Source organism: Leuresthes tenuis, unplaced genomic scaffold (assembly GCF_036924035.1).
Source record: "Leuresthes tenuis unplaced genomic scaffold, fLeuTen1.0.hap1 SCAF_9, whole genome shotgun sequence".
Lineage (NCBI taxonomy): Eukaryota > Metazoa > Chordata > Actinopteri > Atheriniformes > Atherinopsidae > Leuresthes > Leuresthes tenuis.
The window spans coordinates 9248390-9271378 of record NW_027325363.1 but is presented as its reverse complement, the minus strand read 5'-3'; the positions used below and the strand labels follow the sequence as shown (position 1 = coordinate 9271378).

General features: G+C 41.0%; 2 protein-coding genes across 4 annotated transcripts; both read right to left on the bottom strand.

Annotated features, from left to right (window-relative positions):
* Positions 1–251: 251 nt before the first annotated feature.
* Positions 252–6178, bottom strand: LOC140314128 (dicarboxylate carrier UCP2-like). Of its 2 annotated transcripts, XM_072392189.1 has the most exons (6): positions 5781–6176; positions 3342–3549; positions 2215–2418; positions 1376–1477; positions 1116–1296; positions 259–1045 (listed from the first exon to the last, which is right to left on the bottom strand). In XM_072392189.1, the coding sequence occupies exons 1-6, from the start codon at positions 5913–5915 to the stop codon at positions 946–948; spliced, it is 930 nt and encodes a 309-aa protein (XP_072248290.1). In that variant the 5' UTR covers positions 5916–6176; the 3' UTR covers positions 259–945. The 2 variants fall into 2 exon arrangements, with proteins under 2 accessions (XP_072248291.1, XP_072248290.1); XM_072392190.1 differs by lacking the exon at positions 1376–1477 and having other exon boundaries at positions 252–1045; positions 5781–6178.
* Positions 6179–6731: 553 nt separating this feature from the next.
* c2cd3 (C2 domain containing 3 centriole elongation regulator) lies at positions 6732–21565 on the bottom strand. 2 transcript variants are annotated; one of them, XM_072392187.1, is made up of 33 exons: positions 21280–21565; positions 20223–20492; positions 19988–20145; positions 19360–19538; positions 19117–19274; positions 18886–19018; positions 18631–18780; positions 18396–18543; positions 18224–18321; positions 17658–17843; positions 17446–17561; positions 17219–17337; positions 16752–16883; positions 16212–16661; positions 15756–15907; positions 15133–15376; positions 14451–14634; positions 14189–14372; positions 13622–13794; positions 13406–13541; positions 12894–13162; positions 12435–12512; positions 11730–12344; positions 11281–11628; positions 11048–11186; positions 10902–10966; positions 10617–10822; positions 10404–10534; positions 10168–10314; positions 9901–10091; positions 8315–9050; positions 7950–8058; positions 6732–6981 (listed from the first exon to the last, which is right to left on the bottom strand). In XM_072392187.1, exons 1-33 carry the CDS (start codon positions 21329–21331, stop codon positions 6838–6840), a joined length of 6600 nt encoding a protein of 2199 aa, XP_072248288.1. In that variant the 5' UTR covers positions 21332–21565; the 3' UTR covers positions 6732–6837. The 2 variants fall into 2 exon arrangements, with proteins under 2 accessions (XP_072248288.1, XP_072248289.1); XM_072392188.1 differs by having other exon boundaries at positions 12435–12509; positions 21280–21564.
* Between the last annotated feature and the right edge of the window lie 1424 nt (positions 21566–22989).

Genomic DNA, 22989 nt, shown 5'->3' with positions numbered 1-22989 from the left:
CCATTCTCCTCCTGAGTTTTTATACTGGGACAAAAAGATCAGTCTTATTAAATGGCCCAATGACTGTGGCTCGACTTACCTTAACAAAACGTACTGATCAATCCATGCATTCATACAGTGTGACACACACCATTTTTACTCTAGAGTCAACTGTAAACATAGCAAAGTAGAAAATCTAACCAAGACGCAGCTAGTTTAACATTTCTAATCTGTCTATGCTGTTGTTTATAACTGAACCACATGTGTCCTTTATTTCTTTAGCTGTTTAGCAAAACATATACAAGTTCAAAATCTTATTTCTAGCTACTGGTACATTCATTTTTTCTGGTTATGTCTGTGCCACTGAAAAAGAGAGTTCTATAAGTTTAAGAATTGTGATTTAAATACCCTCAAACTAAATCTGGGTCTGCATTTTAAGCTCATGTTCATTACACGATTGTAACGTGAATATTTTTTGGTAGACAGTTTAAGGAACAAAAGATGCGTCAAAATATTTCTAACCCAAAGTGTAAATCCAATGTTATATATTCATGTGTATCTCCGTTCAGCTTTGTGCTCTTCATTTCACGTCATGAGTATCACAAACTCTTGATCTGGAGTCACATTCCGTCCAATAAATATTCATCTGGGATTAAAAGCTGAGAGAACTAAATTCCCTAAAACAGCAGACATTTTGACCTTTCTTTGTAGGAAACTAACAACATTACCTCTGTTCTGTTTAAGTGTCAGTAAACGATGAGTGTCAGAAAGTCTCCATAGAAAAAGATCATTTACTAAAAGACACAATCATCAGTATTTCCTACAGTTTGACTTTGGATTCTTTGGTGAGATACATGTGCAGTTGTATCTCTGAGGATTAACAGAACCAGAGCAACAGCACTTTTCTCACTGCGCTGCTGATCGATCCCACAGCTCCAGCTGTCAGACAGGCCTGAGTGGAGACCCTCAGGACTGCTGAAGTCTCATCACAGCTCTCTTAATCTGCTCGTAGCTCACAAACATCACAATGTTCCACGAGCCCAGGCGAAGAAATGAAGGCACGAAGCTATAAAAAAGAATCAGGTGATCAGATGAAGATTTTTATCCTGATCATGATTGTTAATTACACTATTTACCCCTTATAGAAAGCAGAGGGACCCTCTTTAACCAGCATGGTTAAGGCGCAGGTCATGGCACCGCTGTACTGCCCGGACCCTGAGTTCATGAAGCGCGTTTTTACCACATCCACTGGAGACGCCACAATCGTGGTGCAGAAGCCTGCGATGAACGCTGCGGTGAAGTGACATGGCATGTTGTCTGTGGAGAACACGGTGTGCGACTTAGTTTCTAAAATCCATACAGACTCTAGAGGTATTACCAGGGGAGGCGCACCTACCTGTCATCAGGTTGTTTTTCAGGATCAGCTCTTTGATGATATCATATGTCACCAGCTCGGAGCAGTTAACGATGGCATTACGAGTTATGTTTGGCAGACAGCCTGTAAAGACGGTATTGTCTACGTTCATACAATCCACATCAACACGAAGAACAGTAAGAGTTGTCAAAATAATCACGGTCCACTGAAGAACTGTACTGAAGACATTAAATTATCTTCACAACATTAGGATGTGACGGTCAGTCTGTGATGACACAGATTCACATGAAAACTAAGGCCACACCTTAGACCTGCTAAGGGGATTTCTTATTTACAGGTTTTATGTAAAACCTGTGCACTTTCTTTTTCACATGACTGTATTTGGGAACTTTATTAACTATTATAAAAGCAAAAGATGGTGTCGTTGAACAATTTAGAAAATATTCTACTCTGTTTTTCAACTAATTACATATATCCGTAGATCTTTTTAAAAAGTTCTATTGGCCTCACATTCTTCTTTCCATGGTGTCTCCATTACCCACAATGCAACAGAGATGCAGGTGTTTTGCTTGAGGTGGAAAATGAGGCTGGAGGCTTTTTTGTTATTTCATTGTCAAACTTCAGTGACAACACATACAATAAAGCACTGAACTGTTTCTACTTGACTCCCTTTTGTGATGCTCTCTGTGAAAAAACTTGTCTAACAACATTGCATTTACATCTTCAAATCTAAATAATAATATAATCAAGAACACAATATAGTTTGGTCAAGGAAATCATGACAGCTGCTGTATTTAGAGACGACTTTGCAACCAAACAACCTGAACATTGAAATTTGACTTGTCTCCATATTAAAATACCTTTCCAGAGCCCTTTAAAGCCCTCGTCTCTGGCGATGGTCCTGTAGGCATCAATCGTGTTGTTGTATCTCTTGACGGATCTGCTCTCACGCAGTCGGATCTGAGCCTGGAACCTGACTTTCACCACATCAGTGGGCTGAGCAAAGGCCACCGCCATCACCCCTGTGGTGCAGCCTGCCAGCAGTCGGGTCCCGAGTCCAGCATCTGACACACAAGCAGCCACAAGTTACCAAATGCCATTTAAGAAGTGGGAGTCCATTTTCCATAATGATTGTGGTGTTGGGCTTGAAATATACTGTCAATAAAATGTGGCAACATGTTACATCCTGTATGTCTCTCAGGTCTAAAGTGTGCACTTTAACTTGTTATCTACAGGCATCTCACGTGTACTGTATCAAGATGGAAACCTGATCTGGGGACAAGAAAGTCTAGTTAATGTTGTCATAGTTTCAGAGGTGCACCAAAAAGGCCTACAGCCAAACACAGAAAGATTGTTTTACTTTGAAGAGAGGGGAATCTGCTCTGTGCCCTTCATCTAGGAGGCATTTTCTGCAAAACAAGTTCAGGTCCTGCAGCTCTTTGTGTTTTCAACGAAAGTGCCAGGATTTCCAGGTACAGAGGATATCTGGTAATTACAGGATCAGGATTCTTACTTTGGTAAAGCTTTATTTGTTTGTTAGCAGGATTAGAGAAAGTTGTGGATTTATTCAGACCTGGAGGTAGCGTTCAGCCTCAGACTGCAGTTGGTTGCGTTTCTGATGTATCACTTTCTGACACTGGGGGGCAGTGTTTGAACAAGCTCAATAAAATGAGTTTTATTTGTTGTTAGAAAAAGCTGAGCAGTGTGTCTCTCTTCTTTTAAACAAACCAAAGATACATTTGTTTTAATCTAAACCACTCATGTAATAAACTGAGGAGCAGAGCTGAAATGCTTTGATGGACACATCCATTTTTTGATGGTTCTGGATTCTCAAATGTTTGTTTTTTCCCAAACACATTTTTCGCATTTTCAAGAACATAAAAAGATCACGAGTAGATCAATAAAATGCTTGCACTGATTATATTTAGTGCTGTAAACTGGAATATGAGCTGTGATGGAAGAAGAAGGGTCTGATATGCAGGCATACTCTCTGATCCACGAGCGTAGAGCTGCTTCATGGTGTCGTACAGGCCGATGCGGACTGAGGCGAAGCACATCTGTCTCTGTAGTCCTGCGACCAGCCCACTGTACAGGCCCCTCGGCCCCTCAGTCTTCACGATGGCGATGATTGTGCCAAACACACCTCTGTATTTCACCGTATGACCCTCTGCTGAGGACCTGGATTCCCCTTGGATCTAAAGAATATAATAATGTGTAAACTGAAAACCGTCCATTGAAACTGAATGTATAAACAAAGTCTGTAGAGAGCAATAGAGTGCACCAGCTTTGTTTTCAGTTATTTTAATGCAACACACACCATCAGACTATTGAGAATTCACATTCAGTAATTACACATATCATGCACATTCAATTCCAATTCCACGCCAAATTACAACAATTGTCATCTCAAGGCACTTAAATAATATAGTCCAATTCAAGCCAATTGGAATTCAATTAATTGTAATCATAATCCAATTCATCCATATACAGCCAATTCAAAAAATAATATCCTAGCTAAGGAAACCAACAGATTGCACCGAAACCGAAAGTCCAATCTCCCGTCCTGAGCATGCCTGTGGCAACTGTGGAAAGGAACGACTCCCTTTTAACAGGAAGAAACCTCTGGCAGAACCAGACTCAGGAAGGGAGGCCATCCGCCTCGACCAGCTGGGGTTTGAGAAGACAGAAAAGAGGGAAAAGAGGGAAAAGAGAGGGCAAAACACCATAACACCAATCAAAGGATGGAACAGGGAAACACAAGTTAATAACCACAATAATGTCACATGTACATAATATAATTTGAGAAATTAAACAGGGGGAAAAAGAGAGCAAGTGAGGAAAGGTGTGACAGATGAGGTCCCCCAGCAGTCTAAGCCTATAGCAGCTCAACTATGGGATGTTTCAGGATTACCTGAGCCATCCCTAACTATAAGCTTTATAAAAAAGAAAAGTTTTAAGCCTAATCTTAAAAGTGGAAAGGGTGTCTGCTTCCTGGACATTTAATGGCAGATTATTCCAGAAGAGAGGGGCCTGATAACTGAAGGCTCTGCCTCCCATTCTACTTTTAGAAACTCTGGGAACAACAAGTAAACCTGCAGTTTGGGAGCGAAGTGCTCTGTTAGGAAAATATCTTACAATGAGATCTTTAAGATAAGGAGCTCGGTCATTAAGAGCTTTATATGTGAGGACAAGAATCTTAAATTTTATTCTGAATTTAACAGGGAGCCAATGAAGAGAAGCTAAAACTGGAGAAACATGACCTCTCCTGTTAGTTCTCATCAGAACTCTGGCTGCAGCATTTTGGATCAGCTGGAGGCTTTTTAGAGAATATGTGGGACAGCCCAATAATAAGGAATTACAGTAGTCCAATCTTGAAATAACAAATGCATGAACTAGTTTCTCTGCATCACCCTGAGACAGAATGTTCCTGATTTTAGCAATATTACAAAGGTGAAAGAAGGCAGTCCTAGAAACCAGTTTTATGTGTGTCAAATGATAAATTCTGGTAAAAAAATAACTCCAAGGTTCCTCACTGTAGAACTAGAAGCCAAGGAAATACCATCTAGAGTAACTATATAACTAGACAATTTCTCCCTGAAGCGCTCAGGTCCAAAGAGAACAACTTCAGATTTGTCTGAATCACATAGGTTGACTTTTTACAAAGAGTGCAATAATAAACTAAAATGTGTTGGGTTTTTTTCTGGACAAATGAGTAAAATGCTTCAGCATTATTTAGACCACAAGTTATCACTGTATTTCTCAAAAGCATGGGTACACAGTGGAAAATGTAGCTTAAAACAGAATGCGAGGATTTGCAAATGATTTAAATCATCACTTAAAAATCTACCTAACAAACCAGATTAATTAGCAACAGGAAGAGAACCAAGGGTTTCTTCCTAGGGTCTAAGTTGATTTAAGATGGACTGAAGTGAGGTAGAAAACTGTTCTGTGATCTGATAAATCTAAGTAATTTTGGAAATCACAGACATTGCATCCATCTGCGAATTAATACTGACCAATATGTGTACATAATACAACACATGCTGCCACCCAGACAATGGATTTCCAGGGGAGACCTTATTTATTTGAGCAAGTCAATGCCAAACCCAAATGTTAAATCACAACACCATGACTTTGTAGTAAAACAGTCTGGGTGCTACAGACAAGAGGCCATGAACTGATGAGCAGCTGAATCCTAAGCATGAATAAGCTTTTCACTTTAAAAACTATAGCAGGTAGTCTCTTCAGTTTCCACTGCTGCAGACGCAGCGGTAAACGTGCACCAGTCCCAACTCTTTTGAAAGATGTTGCTGCCATCATTTTCAAAATGACAATAGGGGCGTTATGTAGTGCTTTCCATTAAACGACCTACAATAATACAGAATTTTACTTTGTGTCCCAAGCTTTTTGGAAGTCCGTTTCTCACCTGCAGTCGCACTTTGGCGGTGTCCAACGGGAAGGTGACCAGATCAGCCACACAGCCAGCTGTTCCAGCTGAAAAGATCTTGGAAGCAGCTGTTGGCGCCAGATCAGAGGTTGTTCCTCCAGCCATGATCGTCATCTCTCAGGATCAAGAGAACCTCACCAAGAAAATCTCCGTCATCCTACACTGTAAATTGAGCAAATCTAATGTCCTTTTGAGACATCATACCGACAACAAATGACTGCAGCCGTCGTCAACTTTCTGGTAATAAAGTTTGTTCTTTTAAAGCCAAGTGTTCCTGTTGCGCCATTACGCGTTAAATGATAACAAACTGCAACGCCACCGATGTTCAAACCATTTAAAACAGAACAAGGATGTTATCTTATCACAGAAACACCTGACGGCAGGTGGAGCAGCTGACTGGTTAAAAGCTCCACTGACGAACCGCCCTGCCGGAAAAAAAAAAAAAAAGAAAAAAAGACAAAACAACAGCACATACAGGACTGGATGTTCCTACTCGAAATACCAGAAGGCGGATTGTCTTCAGGGCATTTTCTTTTTAACGCCCCCATGATTCACCAGTTTGAAAGGAACAAGAGTCAACTTCATTGTCATCGGACGGATTATTGCATAAGAATACATTTACAAGCAGCACCTCATTGGAGGCTTGTTTAACAGACTTTAACTGGTCGAACAGAAGAAACATCAATATATGATATGTCATATATGATTCATATCATATATGAATAACAACAAGGACAAAGATATTCCCTACCCTTCTTAATCTTTATTTGTTAAGCTGTTTTGTTCTCCCTTTATGGCGCATTTCAGTGACCCAGGAAGATCATTCAGTTTAACGGTTTCACATGTGAGAAGCAACCCTCATGTCTGTATTAAATGTGTGTTTTTTCTGTTCAAAACATGTTTAGATTCTGCATCACGATGACTCAAGTGTTGAAAACAATCAAAATGGATTTATTTAGAAAAATACAAAATAATACATTTAATTTACATGATTGTTGTGTGGTTTGAAACCCCTGAGTGTGATCAGCAGACAGTGCTAATGAGACTTGTCAAAGTTGGCGGCAAATATCTTTGCTATCCTCTCCGTCTCTTTCCTCATGGAGGAGGGCGACATGTTGGGGCGCTGCGGCGGGCCTCTGCAGGGGGGAACGTGGTGTTTATCTGAAGAGCTCTGCCGGCCCTGCAGAATCCACAGAAATAATAGAGTATTTACCAGGTGTGGCTGAGAACAAGTTTGCTTAAGTCACGTTTGCTGTATGTTCAAGGTATATGATGAGTCACCCCTCAGACACAATAAGCCTTTCTTTGGTTATTGCTTGAGTAAATAGGTGGACCGCTGTAAAGGAGCTACAATCCTCAGATCAGCATCGGGGGACAAGCTCCGACTGGTTCTTTCACATCTGATATAATAGGCGTGTGCGATGGTTTCCCAGCATGCCTCAAAGCAGAGGGTTTATCGTTGCTGTTTGCTTTTCATCTGTATTGTGTGGTGATTGATGTCATGACGATCTGCAGTATTTTCATTGCTGTCCTTTTTTCATGCTGCTGTAAAACCAGTTCTGAGACCGTCATCTTTCCTTTAAGCAGTTTTAATGCATGTGTTTGTATTTAACATCTAACGTCTAGCAGTTGTTTAAAAGTTAGTTATTTATTCTCATATCTCTGTTGTTGCTACACATTAAGGAGCTACAACATCATTATTACAGCATGTGACAATATATTGTGTGTCTATACATTTCAGTCGCATCAAAAAAGTCCAGTTTTATCTCAGATGGGCTGACAACACATTTGTGTCTGTGATTCTTTCTGACAGCCTTTTGGGTGTATCTAATAATCAGCTACTGTTTCAGGATTAAAAGAATAAAGTTATTGAGTTAATAAGTAACTTATTAACTCAAACTTTATTCTCACACCATTAAAAACACTGCTAATTTTCAGCCTCCCCTTCATAAGAACATTAACAGAACAATGAAGCTTCAGAGGAACATTTTAAGAATAAAAATCTCATAAGCTCAGAATGAGCTTTGTGAACGCACATTGAACATGAAGTTTCCCCTGAGGCAGTAATGGCAGCAGGAGTTTAAGTGATCATGTGACTTTTAGAAGTCAGTGCGAGGGTGAGAAGTAGAGCTGATGCCAAATACTCACCAGGTCGCTGGATGTCTGGGAGAAGGAAGGAGCTAAACGAATGGCTCTCAGTGAAGCTTCCAGTTGATGAGGGGGGAGGAAGAAATTAGGGACCTCCAAAGGGGCGGAGCTTAACACATTGTTAACAAATAAAACAACAAAAGTGGACAGCATTGTGGCATCCAACAAACCAGGTAGTTGAGATAACTAAACTCTATCAAAGTGCATTAAAGTGATGAGCAGAGAAGTTTTTATGCTAAAGGGGCTGAACTAGTTTTATTTATTCATCTCGGATCTGGACTGGCCGCCAGAAAACAAACAAAAAAAAAAAACAGAAAAAAACAATACAAAACAGAAATTAACCAACAAATACAGATCAAGGATACAGTTGGAGCTGTGCACCTTCATCATCCCGATGACCTGAAGCATCGTGGGTACTGGTGGGAGGCTGTGTGGTTGCTGGTGGTGCTGGGTCACCTGACCTCTCGGCGGGGCTGTTTGGGTCCTTTGTTTGGGTGTCATCGACAGCCCGTAGCGTCCTTTCATCGTCCCTCTCTGAGTCTGAGGCGTCTCCTGCTGATCCATCACAGCTGCGGCACTGATCACTTTCCTGGTGTTTCAAGGTTGAGTCGCAGGTTTCCAGGTCAACCACCTGACTTTTGTTCTGCTCATCCTCACTCAGATCTGACTCCTGCAAAGCTTCCATGCTCTCCAGAGAAACCAGATCCGGCTCTGACAGGATGCTGGTCCAAGGACTGGTTTTGTCAGTTAAAGAGGTCACCTCATTTAGAGGCCTGGGCTTCACCACAACCTCCTCGTAATCCTCATCTTTCTCCTCATCATCATCCACTTCCTGGTCCTGCCTGAACCCTACCTCCTCCTCCTGCTCCTCCTCAAAAAGGCTGACGTTTCTGCTCTGTCCGTGTTTTTCTTCCTCAGGCTCTGAGTCTGTGTGGTCGTCAGACCTTTCTGTGGCCAGTGATGGCAGAGGAGAAACACCATCCAGGGCATCATCGATCTCTCGGTGTGGGCTGATCAGAGGGCTGTTGTGTTCTACAGGCGAGGTTGTTGAGCTGCTCTGTGTGTTGGAGGGAATGGTTTCTAAGTGGTGTCCTTGTAGACCTAAGCAATGACACAGGTTATTCATTATTACGAAAAATTCATTTGAAATAGAGATTTTCTAAAGATGTAAAATTGGTTCATGTGTTTCTGAAAATCAAGCTAATGTCATGTCTACCACCTGAAGTGTGCTTACATGACGTTAGAAGGAAAACTGTCAAATTATGTTCGTCAAACTAAAATCAGACTCATTATATACACGTAACATGTGACTCCACCTGAAATCAGAATAGATGGAATCTTTCAAAGTTGGATAAACACAACCAGACAATGCAGTTGGGACTCAAACTACTCCAGCATTTATACACTCAATGGGACACTAACTGATGTAGGCGCCCTGTCCAAGTGCCACAGTTCAAAGCCTGAGTTATGCTTATGGTTATCTTCTTATGGAAGAAGAAGCAGCCTATCATAACAACATCTACAAGGCACAGTGTGCATCTCATTCTGCCCACAGAGGAAGTAACCCAGCATAATTCATTTCATATTTTTAGTCAAAACTAAATAAAAAAATTTCAGTTTTCATAGTATCAGTTTAGCCACATGGTGGTGGGGCTTGTGAAAATGGGCTTTCCAATTTTGAATTCAGTAACAGCGGCGTTTGTAGGTTTGTGGTAACTCAAAAAAAAAAATAAAAAAAAATAAAAAATGCTGTCTCCCAAAACAGAAAATGGTGATGTCTAAGGCCATAAATTCAAGGCTGTAAAAAAAAAAAAGTAGCACCAACGTGGCTCCACCCGTTTTATTTCATATAATCTACAAAAGATGCATGCTGAATCTATTTATTCTTAAAAGTTCATTTCAGAAAACAGAATGGTGACAATGCAGTCTGTGTCCTGAGGAAGAAACTCACCACTGATGATGTTGTTGACTTCTCCAACTAACTGGTTGGACTTGAGAAGCAGCTGACTTGTGTCGGTTTCTGAGTTCTTCTGTTCCTGGCGCTGGGTGTGACATCCCTGCTCAGTCATAGATGGAAAAGTAGGAGTAGAGAGCTTCCTACTGAAGTATCTCTGAATGTTATCGAGCTCGCTTAGTTTTCTCCTGTGAAACCAAAGAGTCACAGTCAAAGATGACATAGAATTTCAGTTGTTACAAAGACAACATTCCATTTGGATACCTTAGTGAAGAAAATAAGATTGAGCTGGAGGGGTTGATGTCATTAGATGAGCCGTTACAAACAGAGTGAGACGTCTGCTCTTGCAGATTCTGATGGTAATGGCGTATTTTGTCCATGTGCTCAACATGACGATCACTCTCAGAGGACCTACAACAGTTGTTACAATAGCAGATTAATACAGAGGCAGACAAAATATTTCAACATGAGCGGCTAAGTTAAAGTGTGAGAATAAAAACCTTTCAGAGAACAGCCTGTCCGCGTGGTTGGGTGAGGAGATCTTCTGCTCCGGGTATCTGCTGATGTGGGAGGGAAAGCTGCTGTACATGGCTGTGGTCTGGTAGCTAAGAGGAATGCTCTGGAACAAAGCCTGTTAACCAAACACATTCTGGTTTGTTTCAGATTTTAAACAAGCATCAAGTCTGCGGAGGATAAAACTGCCACACTCTCACCGATGAGTTTTTGGCAGCTTCTTCCGTCGCAGTTCTTCTCTGCCCACGCAGATCTTGGACTCCCCTCAGAGGAGTGATGGACACTTTAATCTGGCCGTGACACTGACCACTGAAGTCTGTGATGTTGTACCAACCACACACTGATGGGAAGCCACAGAGTAACGGGGACAGGTCTACAGAGGCGAATCCAATCACTCTCTCCAATTCTGTGGAAGCAAAACGCACAAAAGTGAATAAATCATACACATCGAAAAAAAAACTATGACATGAATTAACTTCCCGTACCTCCTTTGTGCCACACTTTGAACACAAGAGATTGTTGTGGATCAACAAGAAGATCCTTTGAAAGCCTGGAAATGTGAAACAAATACATTAGCCTGATATTGGAAAAGTTGCAGCGGTTTGAGTGGAGGTCTGTGATGTAAGCGGACCTGCACTCGTGCTGGTGGTCCCACACGGGACAGTCGGTGTTGGCTACAACAGCTGTGGACACGGGTTCAGCAGAGTCAGCAGTGACGTAAGAAACATGGCAGCATGGAGACCCCTCACTGCGCTCTGCTAGAGGACAGCCTGTCAGGGAAACACACACACAAATGTCATTTTAACATGATGCATGCAAAGAGCAAAAAAAAAAGAAAAAAAAAGTTTCAAGTCACATGCGAACCTTTCAGATTCAGGTGCATGGCCTGGTCCACTGCCACAGTCACAGCGAAGGAGTCTTCTGAGCTCATCTCTGGGTGTTGCACGGATGTGATGTCTGGAGTTGCTCTGGAGGATTTTTTCTTGGGTCTGCTTTGTGTGTCTGATTTTCTGGCTGTGCTGGGGGAGGGAGCTTGATCTGCTGCTTCCACCTCATCTAAGAAGAGCTCCTCATCATGACTGTCAGAGTCCAGATGGGTGTGAGGTGCAGCCGACACCCCCGTGGGAACAGAACCTGCTGTCAGAGTGATGTGCACCCTGAGAGCTGCACCTTGTAGATCTGCTGCTGAGCGCATGAACAGCGGGTACACTCCTGTAAAACCACACACCTTATTACACACTGCAGCGCCGACATGATTTTAGTGTAGCAGTAATTGATTAATCAAGATCACAGCATTATCAAAAATGACATACCACTAAGAGTCAGCTTCTGCTTTGGCGTTTTTGCAAGAGAAGACAGATCAACAAACGCTGAGCCCACCAGTCGGTCTGAGTCACTCGGCCTTGTGGTTTTGTTTTTCGTGAAAGTGACCCACACTTGCACCTCCAGCTTCTCCTCTCGTAGATACCACCTTAAAGGCTGAGAGCTCCTCATCTCCACAGTTCTACTTCCTTCAAAGCTCACTGTGGCCTGGCCTTCCTCACCACCCTCCATGACACAGGGGTGCTTCAGTCGAGAGCAGAAGGCATCCTGGTCGTAGAACTTGTACCTGAAGTAGCAGTAGGTGGAGCGCTGGAGCTCAGTAAGACCAGGAAGGAGCAAACAGTGGACAGGGATCCACGCTTTTGGCATTGATAAAGTGACAGAAAGTTTTCTCATGCCGTCTTCCCAAGATTCTTCATCATCCTGCAGAGCAGTGTCACTGTGACTCATTACCCAGCCTAAACCCTGAGCAGCTTTAATGACCCTTTCCCTGTCTGAGTGGTGAGCGAAGCTGACGGAAATCTCAAGGCCCCCCACCAAGATGTGCTGGTACTGAGAGGGACTTCTTTCACGAGTTAAAAACAACCCAAACCAGCCAGAAATACCTAAATGTAAGGACAAAGACACAATTATTTGAGTAAAAAAAAGTTTGACCTGAGTTTGGCTGATTAAAAGTCAGTAAAAGTACAACATACCAGTTCTTTTATGGATGAGATCAGCCAAAGGTATTTTCACTGTGCCCAACATCACTTCTTTAGGTCTGGAAACATCTGCTGTCACAACAAAATAAACATTACAGCCACAATACATTTTTAGAAAATTTAAGACTCAGTGCTTTAGCTACTTGAGGGATTTTTGCTACACACTTAACTAATTTCCGTTTCTATAACTGCATATACTGTACACTACTGATTTATGTAAATAGTCATCTATAAATTGAAAAAAAAACTACCACAGAGGACAGATTGAAAATAAAAAATGCTCTCATTGAATAAACTGAAATAACTGGATTTAAGGAATTTTTGCACTAACAAAAAAGGTCTCAGCTCCACATAAATCAGTGTGTGTAACATAACTAGTATTTCAACCAAAGAGGAACTCATCGTGCAGATTAACTGTTAGTGTAGAGTAAAGCACAAGAGGCTCTCTCAGACCTTTGTGATTGTCTCTGTTCCAGACAGTAAAGACAGCAGATGCCTGTTCCAGCTGCTCGGCAAGGCTGCAGGTTTCTCCACTGCTCATGTGAAGCAGCAGGTCACAGGACGCCTCCATGTGGTGGTCAAACTCTGGGCAGAAGGTCCTGGCTGCAGTGCGGGTACACCTCCTCTCACTTTCAGGCAAAAAGGAAAGCTGGACCGTGACGAAAGGATTCACCCCCAGGCCGACAAAGCAGCTGAACTTTTCATCTTGCTCTGATATTACCCTGAAAATGAGGAAGCACAATGGGCAACTAAAAATGCTGGACTTCCATCCACAAATATATACACATGATAAAGAAGCAAAGAGCAGATATTTCCACTCTTTAGACACTTTACATTGCACCAAATATTAGTGATGATATTAACAGTTTATATGCACAGACTCCGCTTTGATTCTCTGGCTTGATAGATTCTGTCGACATGAAAAAGTTGAAAAAACCTGTCCACAGGTCAGCGTAAATGTATACCTTGCTGCTGCCTTCAGACCAGACGCCCTGTGTACTTGAACCACGAGCGTCACGACCCGAGAAGCAGCTCCTTTCCCGGTCTGTCCTTCAGGTCTTACAGGTCTGTGCTTGTATTTAATGCTCACATGCAGCAGTCCTGAGCAACAAAACAGATCAGACACAATGTTCAGATTCTCAAAATTTTAACCTTTATATTGTTTTTGTTTGTGCGTTTACCTGAAGGCTGTGGCTGAAATCCTGTGGGACCATCTGTCCTGGGAATCAGGGGTAGGGAGAACATTTGAGCCTCGTTCAGATGCTGTTTCTGCATGGTCACCATGGCACAGAGTTTGGACAGCGGAAGCATTCCTCTGGCCACAAGTTGATCTCTGACATTTGGATAATAATATCTGCAGACATAAATCATAGCAATATTTTCAATGAAACACGCATGTGCTAAGCTACATATTTTAAGGAACTCAGTTTTGTATGAAGCCAGACTAAGAACTAAGAACTAAGATCGAATAACGCTGCTGATGTATACATGCAGTTTAGTTTATTAGTCACCAAACAAAAATCGCCATTCCATTAACTTAAACCCAACGACGATGTCCCACAGCATCGTGAAATGTTTTTTCTTACAGTTCATAGCATCGCAGCGTCTGACATACTTCAGTTAATAACTCGATTACCATTCTGTACTACAACTGAAGCCTGAACGTGACGCCCAGGTCAGAGCAATCTATCTGAGGAACTCAAATGTTGGTGGTATTTTCAGTGGACCTGAAAGCATCGACTACAAACCTGCACCACACTTCAAAGTGGACTCCTCCTCCACTGCTCAGACCTTGACTCGACAGAGAGCTGAGCAACAGCCTCTGGACAGGAACTCCTTCAGGGGCCAGAAGAACATGAGTCTCAGTGTGACCAAACACTGGATCAGGGACACACAGGGTGGTGGTGGTGCGAAACGGCTTCAGGTCCACGCCTGTTAGACATCAAATTAAAGTTACCATGTGACTTGGGGGGGGGGGGTTGCAGATTTTCTTTGCTTTAGTGGCCTTACTGCTCTCTATGAGGCTTTGTTCCTCCTTAGCACCAGCGCTGCCCTCCTGACAGGGGAAACTGTACTGAACATAGCAGTCAGCCTCACCCCACACTGTGGACTGCAGAGGCATCAGTCCACTTACCTTCTCCACTCTCATCACAAACACATGTTCTCTCATAATTTCCACTTGTGCTGTTTTCACCTGGAAAGAAGCAAACAAAGGTGAAAGGCTGGAAGAAAGAACTCTTGTTCATGCCTGGTCCTTGAGGAGAAAAACAAACACACGGTGGGTGTGACGTTCTCTGGTTTTCATACAGTATTTTCACGTATGTAATGTTTTGCAATACGAGTATCATAACAGGAAAGTGAGGCAATGAGCCTTTTCAGATGATATTAAGTTGTTGATTTAGCTGGTAGAGGAATATTTATTATGATCTTAAAAATCCACAATAGTGAGTCATTCGAAACCATGTTTAAAACCCTCCTCAAGTATCTAAATAAAGCATTATTTGCTCGTTAGCTCTCCAACTCTTTAGTGCTATATTTAAGTTATGCAGATTTAATTATGATTTAATACTCATTATTACCCCAATTTTACAACAGCAAACATTTTCTAGTAAATTGCTACTACATTTCACAGTAAACTAACAATCATTGTGACAAGAAGACAAACAAAATGACACAAGCGTTTAACACTGACCTTTGTTTGAGAATGTGGCTGATGGTCAAGCAGATGAACCGGTCTCACAAGATGAGACAAAGAGTCCAACTCTTCATCTCTTGTTCGCTGGAGGGACACTATTTGGTCAGATCGGCCCATAGCCAAAACAACTCGGAGGTTTCCTTTACAGCTGCCTGAGAACACATCAATGACGGGCATATAGCAGTCCACCCCTAAAACAGGGTACTGCGCCTGGAGAAGGAGCTGGGTGATCTTGGGATCCCTGGAGGGAACAGTCAAATATCAGTTCACATTTACATCCTGTATGTTGGGGGGATTTTGGGGGATTCAAGTAGTTAAAGCCATGAAGGTCTCCGAGTAGATGAACCACAGCGCCTCTCAGAGGACAATAAAATAGAAAAAGTATTGATACCAGACATGTGTCTCATCTGTTCTAATCTCAGATATAAATGTATCAGCAATTTTTTGGGCTTCTATCTGAACAATATTTATCATAATCAATTAAATGTGTAGTATAATATATAAAAAATTATCAACAATAAGACTTGGAATTATTCAAGACTCTTCACAGTCTGTCAAATTACTTTCCCCTCAGTAACCTGAGGCTGAATAAAAAAAAGATAACTGTTCCCATGACTTACCTAAACGACATGTAGAACTGATGCAGAGGTAATTTAACAAGGCCAAGGAGTCGATCCTGCCCAGAGCGTCCTAATTTCTGCCACACTTCAATCACCATCACGTTATTCTTCATTCGCTCCAGAAGTTTAGTTGTTAAGGCCACAGGTGTCACCTTGAACACAAAAAGAGGGGGGGTGGGGGGGCTAATTTGCGGTCCGGTCCAACATTTGTTTCAGCCTAGATTTAATAAGCTATGTTTAAGTAAGCTTAGTAGCCTCCTCTTTAAAGAATTTCTGGCCGCGACGGCAGCAAGATCTCTGAACGCTGGATAAAACAGCACACAAGTCTTGTGACATAAGACTTTGGTAAGAAGAGTAGCTCAGAAGAAATCAGGAAAATAAACAAAAAAATTAAGTTAATTAAGTTAATAAGAGAGAGACGATAGGCCAGCTTTGGATATAGAACTCTGAACTAACCTGAACGAAGTTGAATGCTGGGTTTGCCTGACCCCAGCTGACAACAGAACGTGCCATCTCATCGCACCAAAACAGCTTGCAGTTCAAGTATACATTTGGAGCCTGTAGGGGCCCACAGCTGAAGTTCTTCCCATCTGGTACCATGAGTAAGGCATGCAGTAGTACATCGAGGTCCTCCTCCTCTTGCTGCCACAATTTAGGAGATGTTCTAGTCCCAGGATGAGAAGAGGGTTCTTTTGAGGGTTTCTGAGGAGTCCAAACATGCAGCCTGGAATCCCCTAAAGTGCGCGCTGATGGCTCTTCCCTGACTGGGGTCTCATGTTGAGATCTGGAAATAGTTTCTCTTTCTGGACTAGGTGGAACTTTTGAGGGGGGTGCATCTTCCCAAGCCAGCTTCTTACTTTTTTCAGAGAACAAACCCTTGCTGTGAGCTCCAAGTTCTAGTGACACCTGCAAAAAAATGGAAACATTGCTTCTGTGACATTCACCCGAGTCACTTGTAATCATTACCTCTTGGATTAAAAACGAACTGTAAATTACCTTGAGAGGTCCAATCTCTCGTGTTTCACTGTTTCCCTCCAAGTTCTGCACAGGCAAGACAACAGACTGGCTCAGCTGGTTGCTCTGAAGCAGACAGCGCAGTGGGTGAACTGCCTTTCCGATGGCGACAGGCTGCAAGTAGACAGGTCAATTACACCACCTCAATTTAATTTAATCTGAACCTGCAAAGATTTAATGGAAAAGAAATAACGTTTTCTTTAATTCACTGAGACTTTATTTCACAGTTGGACTAAAACTAGCCTTGTTTTTTGTTCAGCTAAATATGCGAATGTCAAAAATAGACTCAAAATATGAATGACACAAGTAGAAGGTCACAGCTGCAGCATGCCTCTGATCTGCAGAGTGCAAAAATTTTGTAGATTACAAATCTGTTAACTCTACAACTTCTAACTTCAGGATATTTATTTACATATTTGGAACAAGTAACATTTAACCCAGATACTTGCTTTCTTCTGGTCACTCCTTCGTGAGTAGATCTTGAATATCAGATCAGTTTCCCACCACTTTTTAACTGATGCTCTACTGAACTGGACAGGAAACACAGAGAGCTGATGGAACTTCACAGCTAAAAAAAAAAACACAGAAGAGTGTCAGGTTCTCCAAAATCTGTACCAAACACTGTCAGGAACAGGGTTCGACTTTTAGAAGGAAAACAGATTCTAACAGGTGATACCTCCTCCTGTGACTTTACTGGAAACAGCTCGGGTCACCTCTCCGACTCCAGTCTTGTTGCGACCATGCTGACTGGAAGCGGACGTCAGCGGAAACATGTACTCAACAAAATAGGTGCTGACAAAAGAGAGAAGTCACCACATGCCTTCACATACATATGATAATAATGTTATTTTCAGATAGAACTCACAACATTATAGATGTTTTACCTACCACTTCTTGCTGGTTAACGGTCGAGGAGGTTTTCCTCTATTACAAGTCTTTCTCGGTGGCACGGTCAGGGAGCTGATGGTCACTCTGGCCAACCGGCTCGAACTCAGCAGAGCCAGCTGCTCTTCACTGAGGGGAGGATAAATACTACCAACACCATCTTCAGACTGCTGATGATCTGAAATTGGACTGAAGACAGTGAAAATGTGGATGAGAAACATTTTTAACGGCATAAGCAGCAGTACATGGCTGTATTTTAGCTAGTTTTGTGCAGTATCTTCTATCCCAGAACCTTGTGTGTTATCCTGTATTTCATTGTATGCTTTGTTCATTGTTTATTCTTTGTTTATCAGAACCAACTGGAGCAGTTTGAGTTGATAATATACCTATTACCTAGAAAGATAACGAGTGTTTTTCTTTTCCTTTTATAATCTGGCTACCTTTAAAAGTAGAAGGACAAAACACTTTAATGACACACACCCCCAACCTAAGCTTCAGAAAGGAGCTATTCACTATTCTATGTCATTGTTGAGGCAGTGAGGCTTGAAAGCGCACGTGGAGGCTCTTACGCTTCATTAATTTTAGGTCCAGACCGTGCCAGCTGTTTTTCACTCGATGATGTCGCTCCTCGACCTTCCTCCTCCTCATCTGGTCTGGTATCTGAGATCTAAAAGGAATATTTTTAATGAATCCTCTGCTAGAAAAGTAAAGTAAAATTCCTTTAGAAAGTTGGCAGCTTACAGGAGTTTTGTAGAACAAATTTTCCAGTAAGCTCTGATCATACAGTGGATCATTGGGCTCGCTATCTCCACACACACTGCTGTGGCCAGAGAGGGATTCAGGGGAGAGGCCTTGTATATCCAAGAGAGGCAGTGAAGATGTGATTGAGCTGAAAAAAAAAAGAAAACAAAGCCTTGAGAAAAAAAAATTTAAAATGTAATTTTTTAAACCTTTGGATGTAAATGCATACACACACCTGCCAAGAAGCAGATCCACAGCTCTCTTCTCCATGTCGCCAGCACAGTCAAATCCACAATCCGAGATTAAAGAAACATCATCAGAGTGCTGCAGAGCTGAATCAGCATAAAGGATATCTTGAAGAAATGTACCAGAGACAGGAGGAAACCTGCAGACACCGATAGGACATTTAGACTGGATTTTGACATTATAGGTTGATTAAGAAAAGTAAAACAATCTTTCGTTTTTTTTTTTTTTTTTAGGAAACACTGACTTGGTAGGTGGTTCAATGTTGTTCTTTGGGAGAGGCAGAGGGTTCTCTTTGAGAGCTGGAGCAGAGTTCATATCACTTTTCAATGCAGAAACCACCATTGCATTCCTAAGCTTGTTTCCACGCTCTAGAATTACTGAGATGAGGGAAAATGTTGGATGTATTATGAGAAACTATAAAAAAATGCATGTTTGTGTATATGGATATTTGTCGTGCAGCAATGCTGTGGCCTACCTGAGATGACATCATTGGTTATTTGTCCATGGAAAGACTCCTGAGTAGGATTAGCAACAGTTTGAATGTTTTGCGATTTGTTTGTCATTATGATCTGATTCTCCAGTGTCTCTTGTTCATCTTTCTGGGCATTTTGGAAATACAAGTGGTCTTTCCCTCTGAAATGATTGCAGAAAGATACAATTTTAGATCATTATAGATCAGAGGACACGCTATGAGTAACTGATAACAGCTTCTTCAAACCTTGGTGTGTTTCCACCACTGCTCCCTGCCGATTCTTTCCCACTGCCAGCTGAGAGGGGTCTGTGCTGCGAGGTCACAGTCAGCGTGGGGACTTGCAGCCTATCAGTGCTGATGTCTGTAGCAGGAACTGAGCTGCTGCTGTCATAGGCTTCTGTCAGAGGCTCCAAACTCAGGGAAACCTGTAGGGTTCAAGGAAAAAGTTAAGATGTGGACATAACAGGTTAAAGTTTAAACTAATCTTTACAAATATTGTCATGTAGTACTGGAGATAAACAATTATAAAACATCTCAATTTCAAATAATAACAAGGAATGTGTCAGATAATAATTCCTTGTAATGAATGGGTCAGGTCTTTAAGCTCTGCAGAAGGCTGAGGACGACCTATTCATTTGAATCAGGTGTTCTGGAGCAGAGAAACATGGAAAACATGCAGGACGGGGTGTCTTGAGGACCAGGATTGAGAAACACTGAGATAATACATGATGTGGATCTGTAACTGGCTGTTGACCCTCTGGACGTCTAACCATAAGTACATAACACAAAAATGCAAAATTTAATCAATAAAACAACCTTTTTGTTTAAAAAAATAATTACAAAAAGCTCAAATTGATTGCAAACTTCCACTCACCTGCACCTCTCCCAGCTTTTCAGATGTTGGGGACACAAGCGTGTAAAAGCCACTGATTGGCTGTGACAGAGACAGATGGGAGATGCCAGCAACCTGAGCCCGAGCGACTGGTAAATGATCTGGTTTTGTCAGAACTTCCAGCACCAAAGACCCCATATCTGTTAAACAACAATGAGTTGGAGATAAAAATAATCCCACAAAGCAAACTCAGACACATCAGGGTCTTCTTAGTTACCTGTGAGATAAGAAGTGAACTGCTTTGGGCCGCAGCGGATGGGGAAGCGAGCAGCGGTCTTGATGGTTTTCTGTGCCAGCTTTGATCCATCTCTTGGAAAGAAGTGCGTCCCGTTGGACGACTCGCCCCACCAGCGCAGTCTGATGAATGTTTGAGACGGAGGTTTGGGAACTGTCCATAACACTCGGCTTATTGTCACACACAGGAAGCATCTCAGCTGGCCCTCAACCAGAGGAGGGAGGCTAGTAGAGGGGGATACATCACTGGGAACTGAAAGAGTTAAGCTGGATTAAATACTTCTTTTTATCAATAAAAGCATAATAGTGTGCTTTTTAGCGACCTGTTGGTTGTTATAATTAACTATTGTCTGCTATCTTCACCTTGCAATGATTTGAAATTATCATATATCACCTTAATGCAGAATAATTATTTCAAAAAAAAAAAAAAAAAAAAAAACGACTTAATTCTTTCTTTTAACACTATTCATTGATCTGAAAATAAACAACATGATTCTGCATGTCCTTTTCAAGCACTTTATACAGAGATGAGTTAGTAACGAAAAATATTCTCATTGATACTCTTGACCAGAGACAATCAGCAAAGTCAACATGCACTTTTATTTACAGCCACATATGTACACAACGTTCAGTAATCCATCACACTGCATGTAATAGATTAACTTAGATAAATCTGCCCCAAATAATAAAAACAGGAATATACAAGTTTACAACAACTGAATTAAAGAAAAGTATAATTATTATTTCCGAAATAATCCTTAAACATCAATATTTTACTGCAATTTTACCTTTAGCATACTTCGGTAACACCAAACTACTCCAATATGCGTAGAATTGTGGAATTAAAAGTAAAGATAAATAAATAAATGCCAATTGTGGAATATTTCTAGAAGCAAAAAAAAGCAACATGACCAGAAGTTTAAGTCAATATGCAAGAGCAGCTAATCTAACGTTAGAAAAAGCTAATGTGAAACTGACAGTTAGCATTAACGGCGTCTTATCATTAGCATAACATTAGCAGCTAGCAAAGCTAACCTTACCTTTCTTTTTGTTGCTTCCAGCTTTGACAAACCTCTGTTTTCTGTTCTTCATTCCTCAGTTCAGTCAATGCAGACTGTAAATGCTAGCCTGGCTAAAGCGCAGTCTAAACCGTTTGCAGACATGTTTATCATCACTCTCCTACGAACTAACAATCCGTTTAATAGAGGTAAATGGGCAGCACATACACACCCACACACACAAACAAGCGGCAGCGCGGAAAACTGTCTCCGAGCAACAAAGTATGATGGGAACTTCTGTCCCACTTCCGCTGACTCTATGTTGTGCTGAGGCATTCTGGGTAAAAGAGTTTGTAATGGAGGTGGTTAAGAGTCAAGTTTACGCGCAATTAGAGTTTTTTCTATTTTGAAAGAAATGTGTTTGCTTTAAAACAGTTTTAATATATCTAAATTTGATCAGCAGAATAACTTACAACATAAAAATTCAAATAGGTTAATGCGTTTTCCAAAAATAAAGCATTAATTTGTCATTACATCCACCCAGGTATCAAAATACAAAGTACACTCTACTGTACCTAATATAGCTGGATGACATAAACCTGCATCACATTAATGTGACAGGTATTTTCTAATATTCATTCATTTACAGGCTCAAATAAGGTGGGGGAAAGATTGATTTGTCACACTATTCAACATTACTACAAACTACAACCTCGAGAATAAAACCTAAAGTGAATATTAAAAATCATCATAGAGAAGTATTTAACACAGGACAGGTTTGTTAGACTGCATTAGTTTAAGCTAGGTGTTAATTCATATAAAGATTTTAAAAGTTAACATACAATATGTGACATTACATTCCTTTAATATACAACATTTAAGATTACATTTAGCCTCTTAGGTCTATGTCCAAATACACACTTTATATAGTTTTTGGGAGACTGAGGATAACTCATTTGAAAAGGAAAGAAGAAGAAAAAAAAATCTCTGCTGCCGAATTGGGTTTCTTTACTTGGACTTGAAATAATGGAACAGTTTAGCTTATTGGGGGTTAAATAGGTATTCCAGTTCAAGCATAAAATAGTTTTGATGTATGTTTGAACCAAAAACAACTCACAAAAATGTGAAATATGACATTAGTTAACATAATCAATAAAACAAAGTAATTCTTTATCATGTAAAATTATCATTGCATAATATACGCTCCAAGATTTCTTCTATCAGTGATGAATATGAGACATATCATGGCACTCTCTCCTCATCTCTGTGGACAGGCCTGACAATCAAGTTATTCTGGAGAAATATATTTAAGGGTTTATTAAATCTTTTGTCAGTGTGAGTAAGATGAATCCAGATCCAGTAATGAACACAGTGAGTTTCATATTAGTATATAGCTAGTCTGTACTCACATTTGAAATTTGGTTATGGAAACTCAGAATTGCAATACATTTGGAAAAAGGGGAGATATTTTCTATACAATAACCAAATATTGTTATAGAAAACTTTGTTATTCAGTGTAAACCTCTCTGAGAAATTTTGTTCAGTGATCTCAGTTTAAGGGTTAATTTACAATCCATCTTTACATTAATTATAATTAAAATTTTCCTCTCCTCTTATGGCACAACCATACCTGGAAATCATTAAGTACACAGAACACAAAAGCACAATAATTTACACTGATTCAATCATAACCCATATATCACTGCAGATGAATATGACTTAAATCTAAACCACAAAAACAAAACAGACATT

What these genes read in the sequence shown, in the direction of transcription:
- LOC140314128 (XM_072392189.1), bottom strand. Translation starts at nt 5,915, where the DNA reads ATGACGATCATGGCTGGAGGAACAACCTCTGATCTGGCGCCAACAGCT. An exon ending in GAAAAACAACCTGATGACAG is followed by an intron (nt 1,297 to 1,375) that starts GTAGGTGCGCCT and finishes TGTTCTCCACAG; the next exon opens with ACAACATGCCATGTCACTTC. An exon ending in CCCTCTGCTTTCTATAAGGG is followed by an intron (nt 1,046 to 1,115) that starts GTAAATAGTGTA and finishes TCTTTTTTATAG; the next exon opens with CTTCGTGCCTTCATTTCTTC.
- c2cd3 (XM_072392187.1), bottom strand. Translation starts at nt 21,331, where the DNA reads ATGAAGAACAGAAAACAGAGGTTTGTCAAAGCTGGAAGCAACAAAAAG. An exon ending in AAAAGCTGGGAGAGGTGCAG is followed by an intron (nt 19,539 to 19,987) that starts GTGAGTGGAAGT and finishes TGAACCCTACAG; the next exon opens with GTTTCCCTGAGTTTGGAGCC. An exon ending in GAACAGAGACAATCACAAAG is followed by an intron (nt 12,513 to 12,893) that starts GTCTGAGAGAGC and finishes TTGTTGTGACAG; the next exon opens with CAGATGTTTCCAGACCTAAA.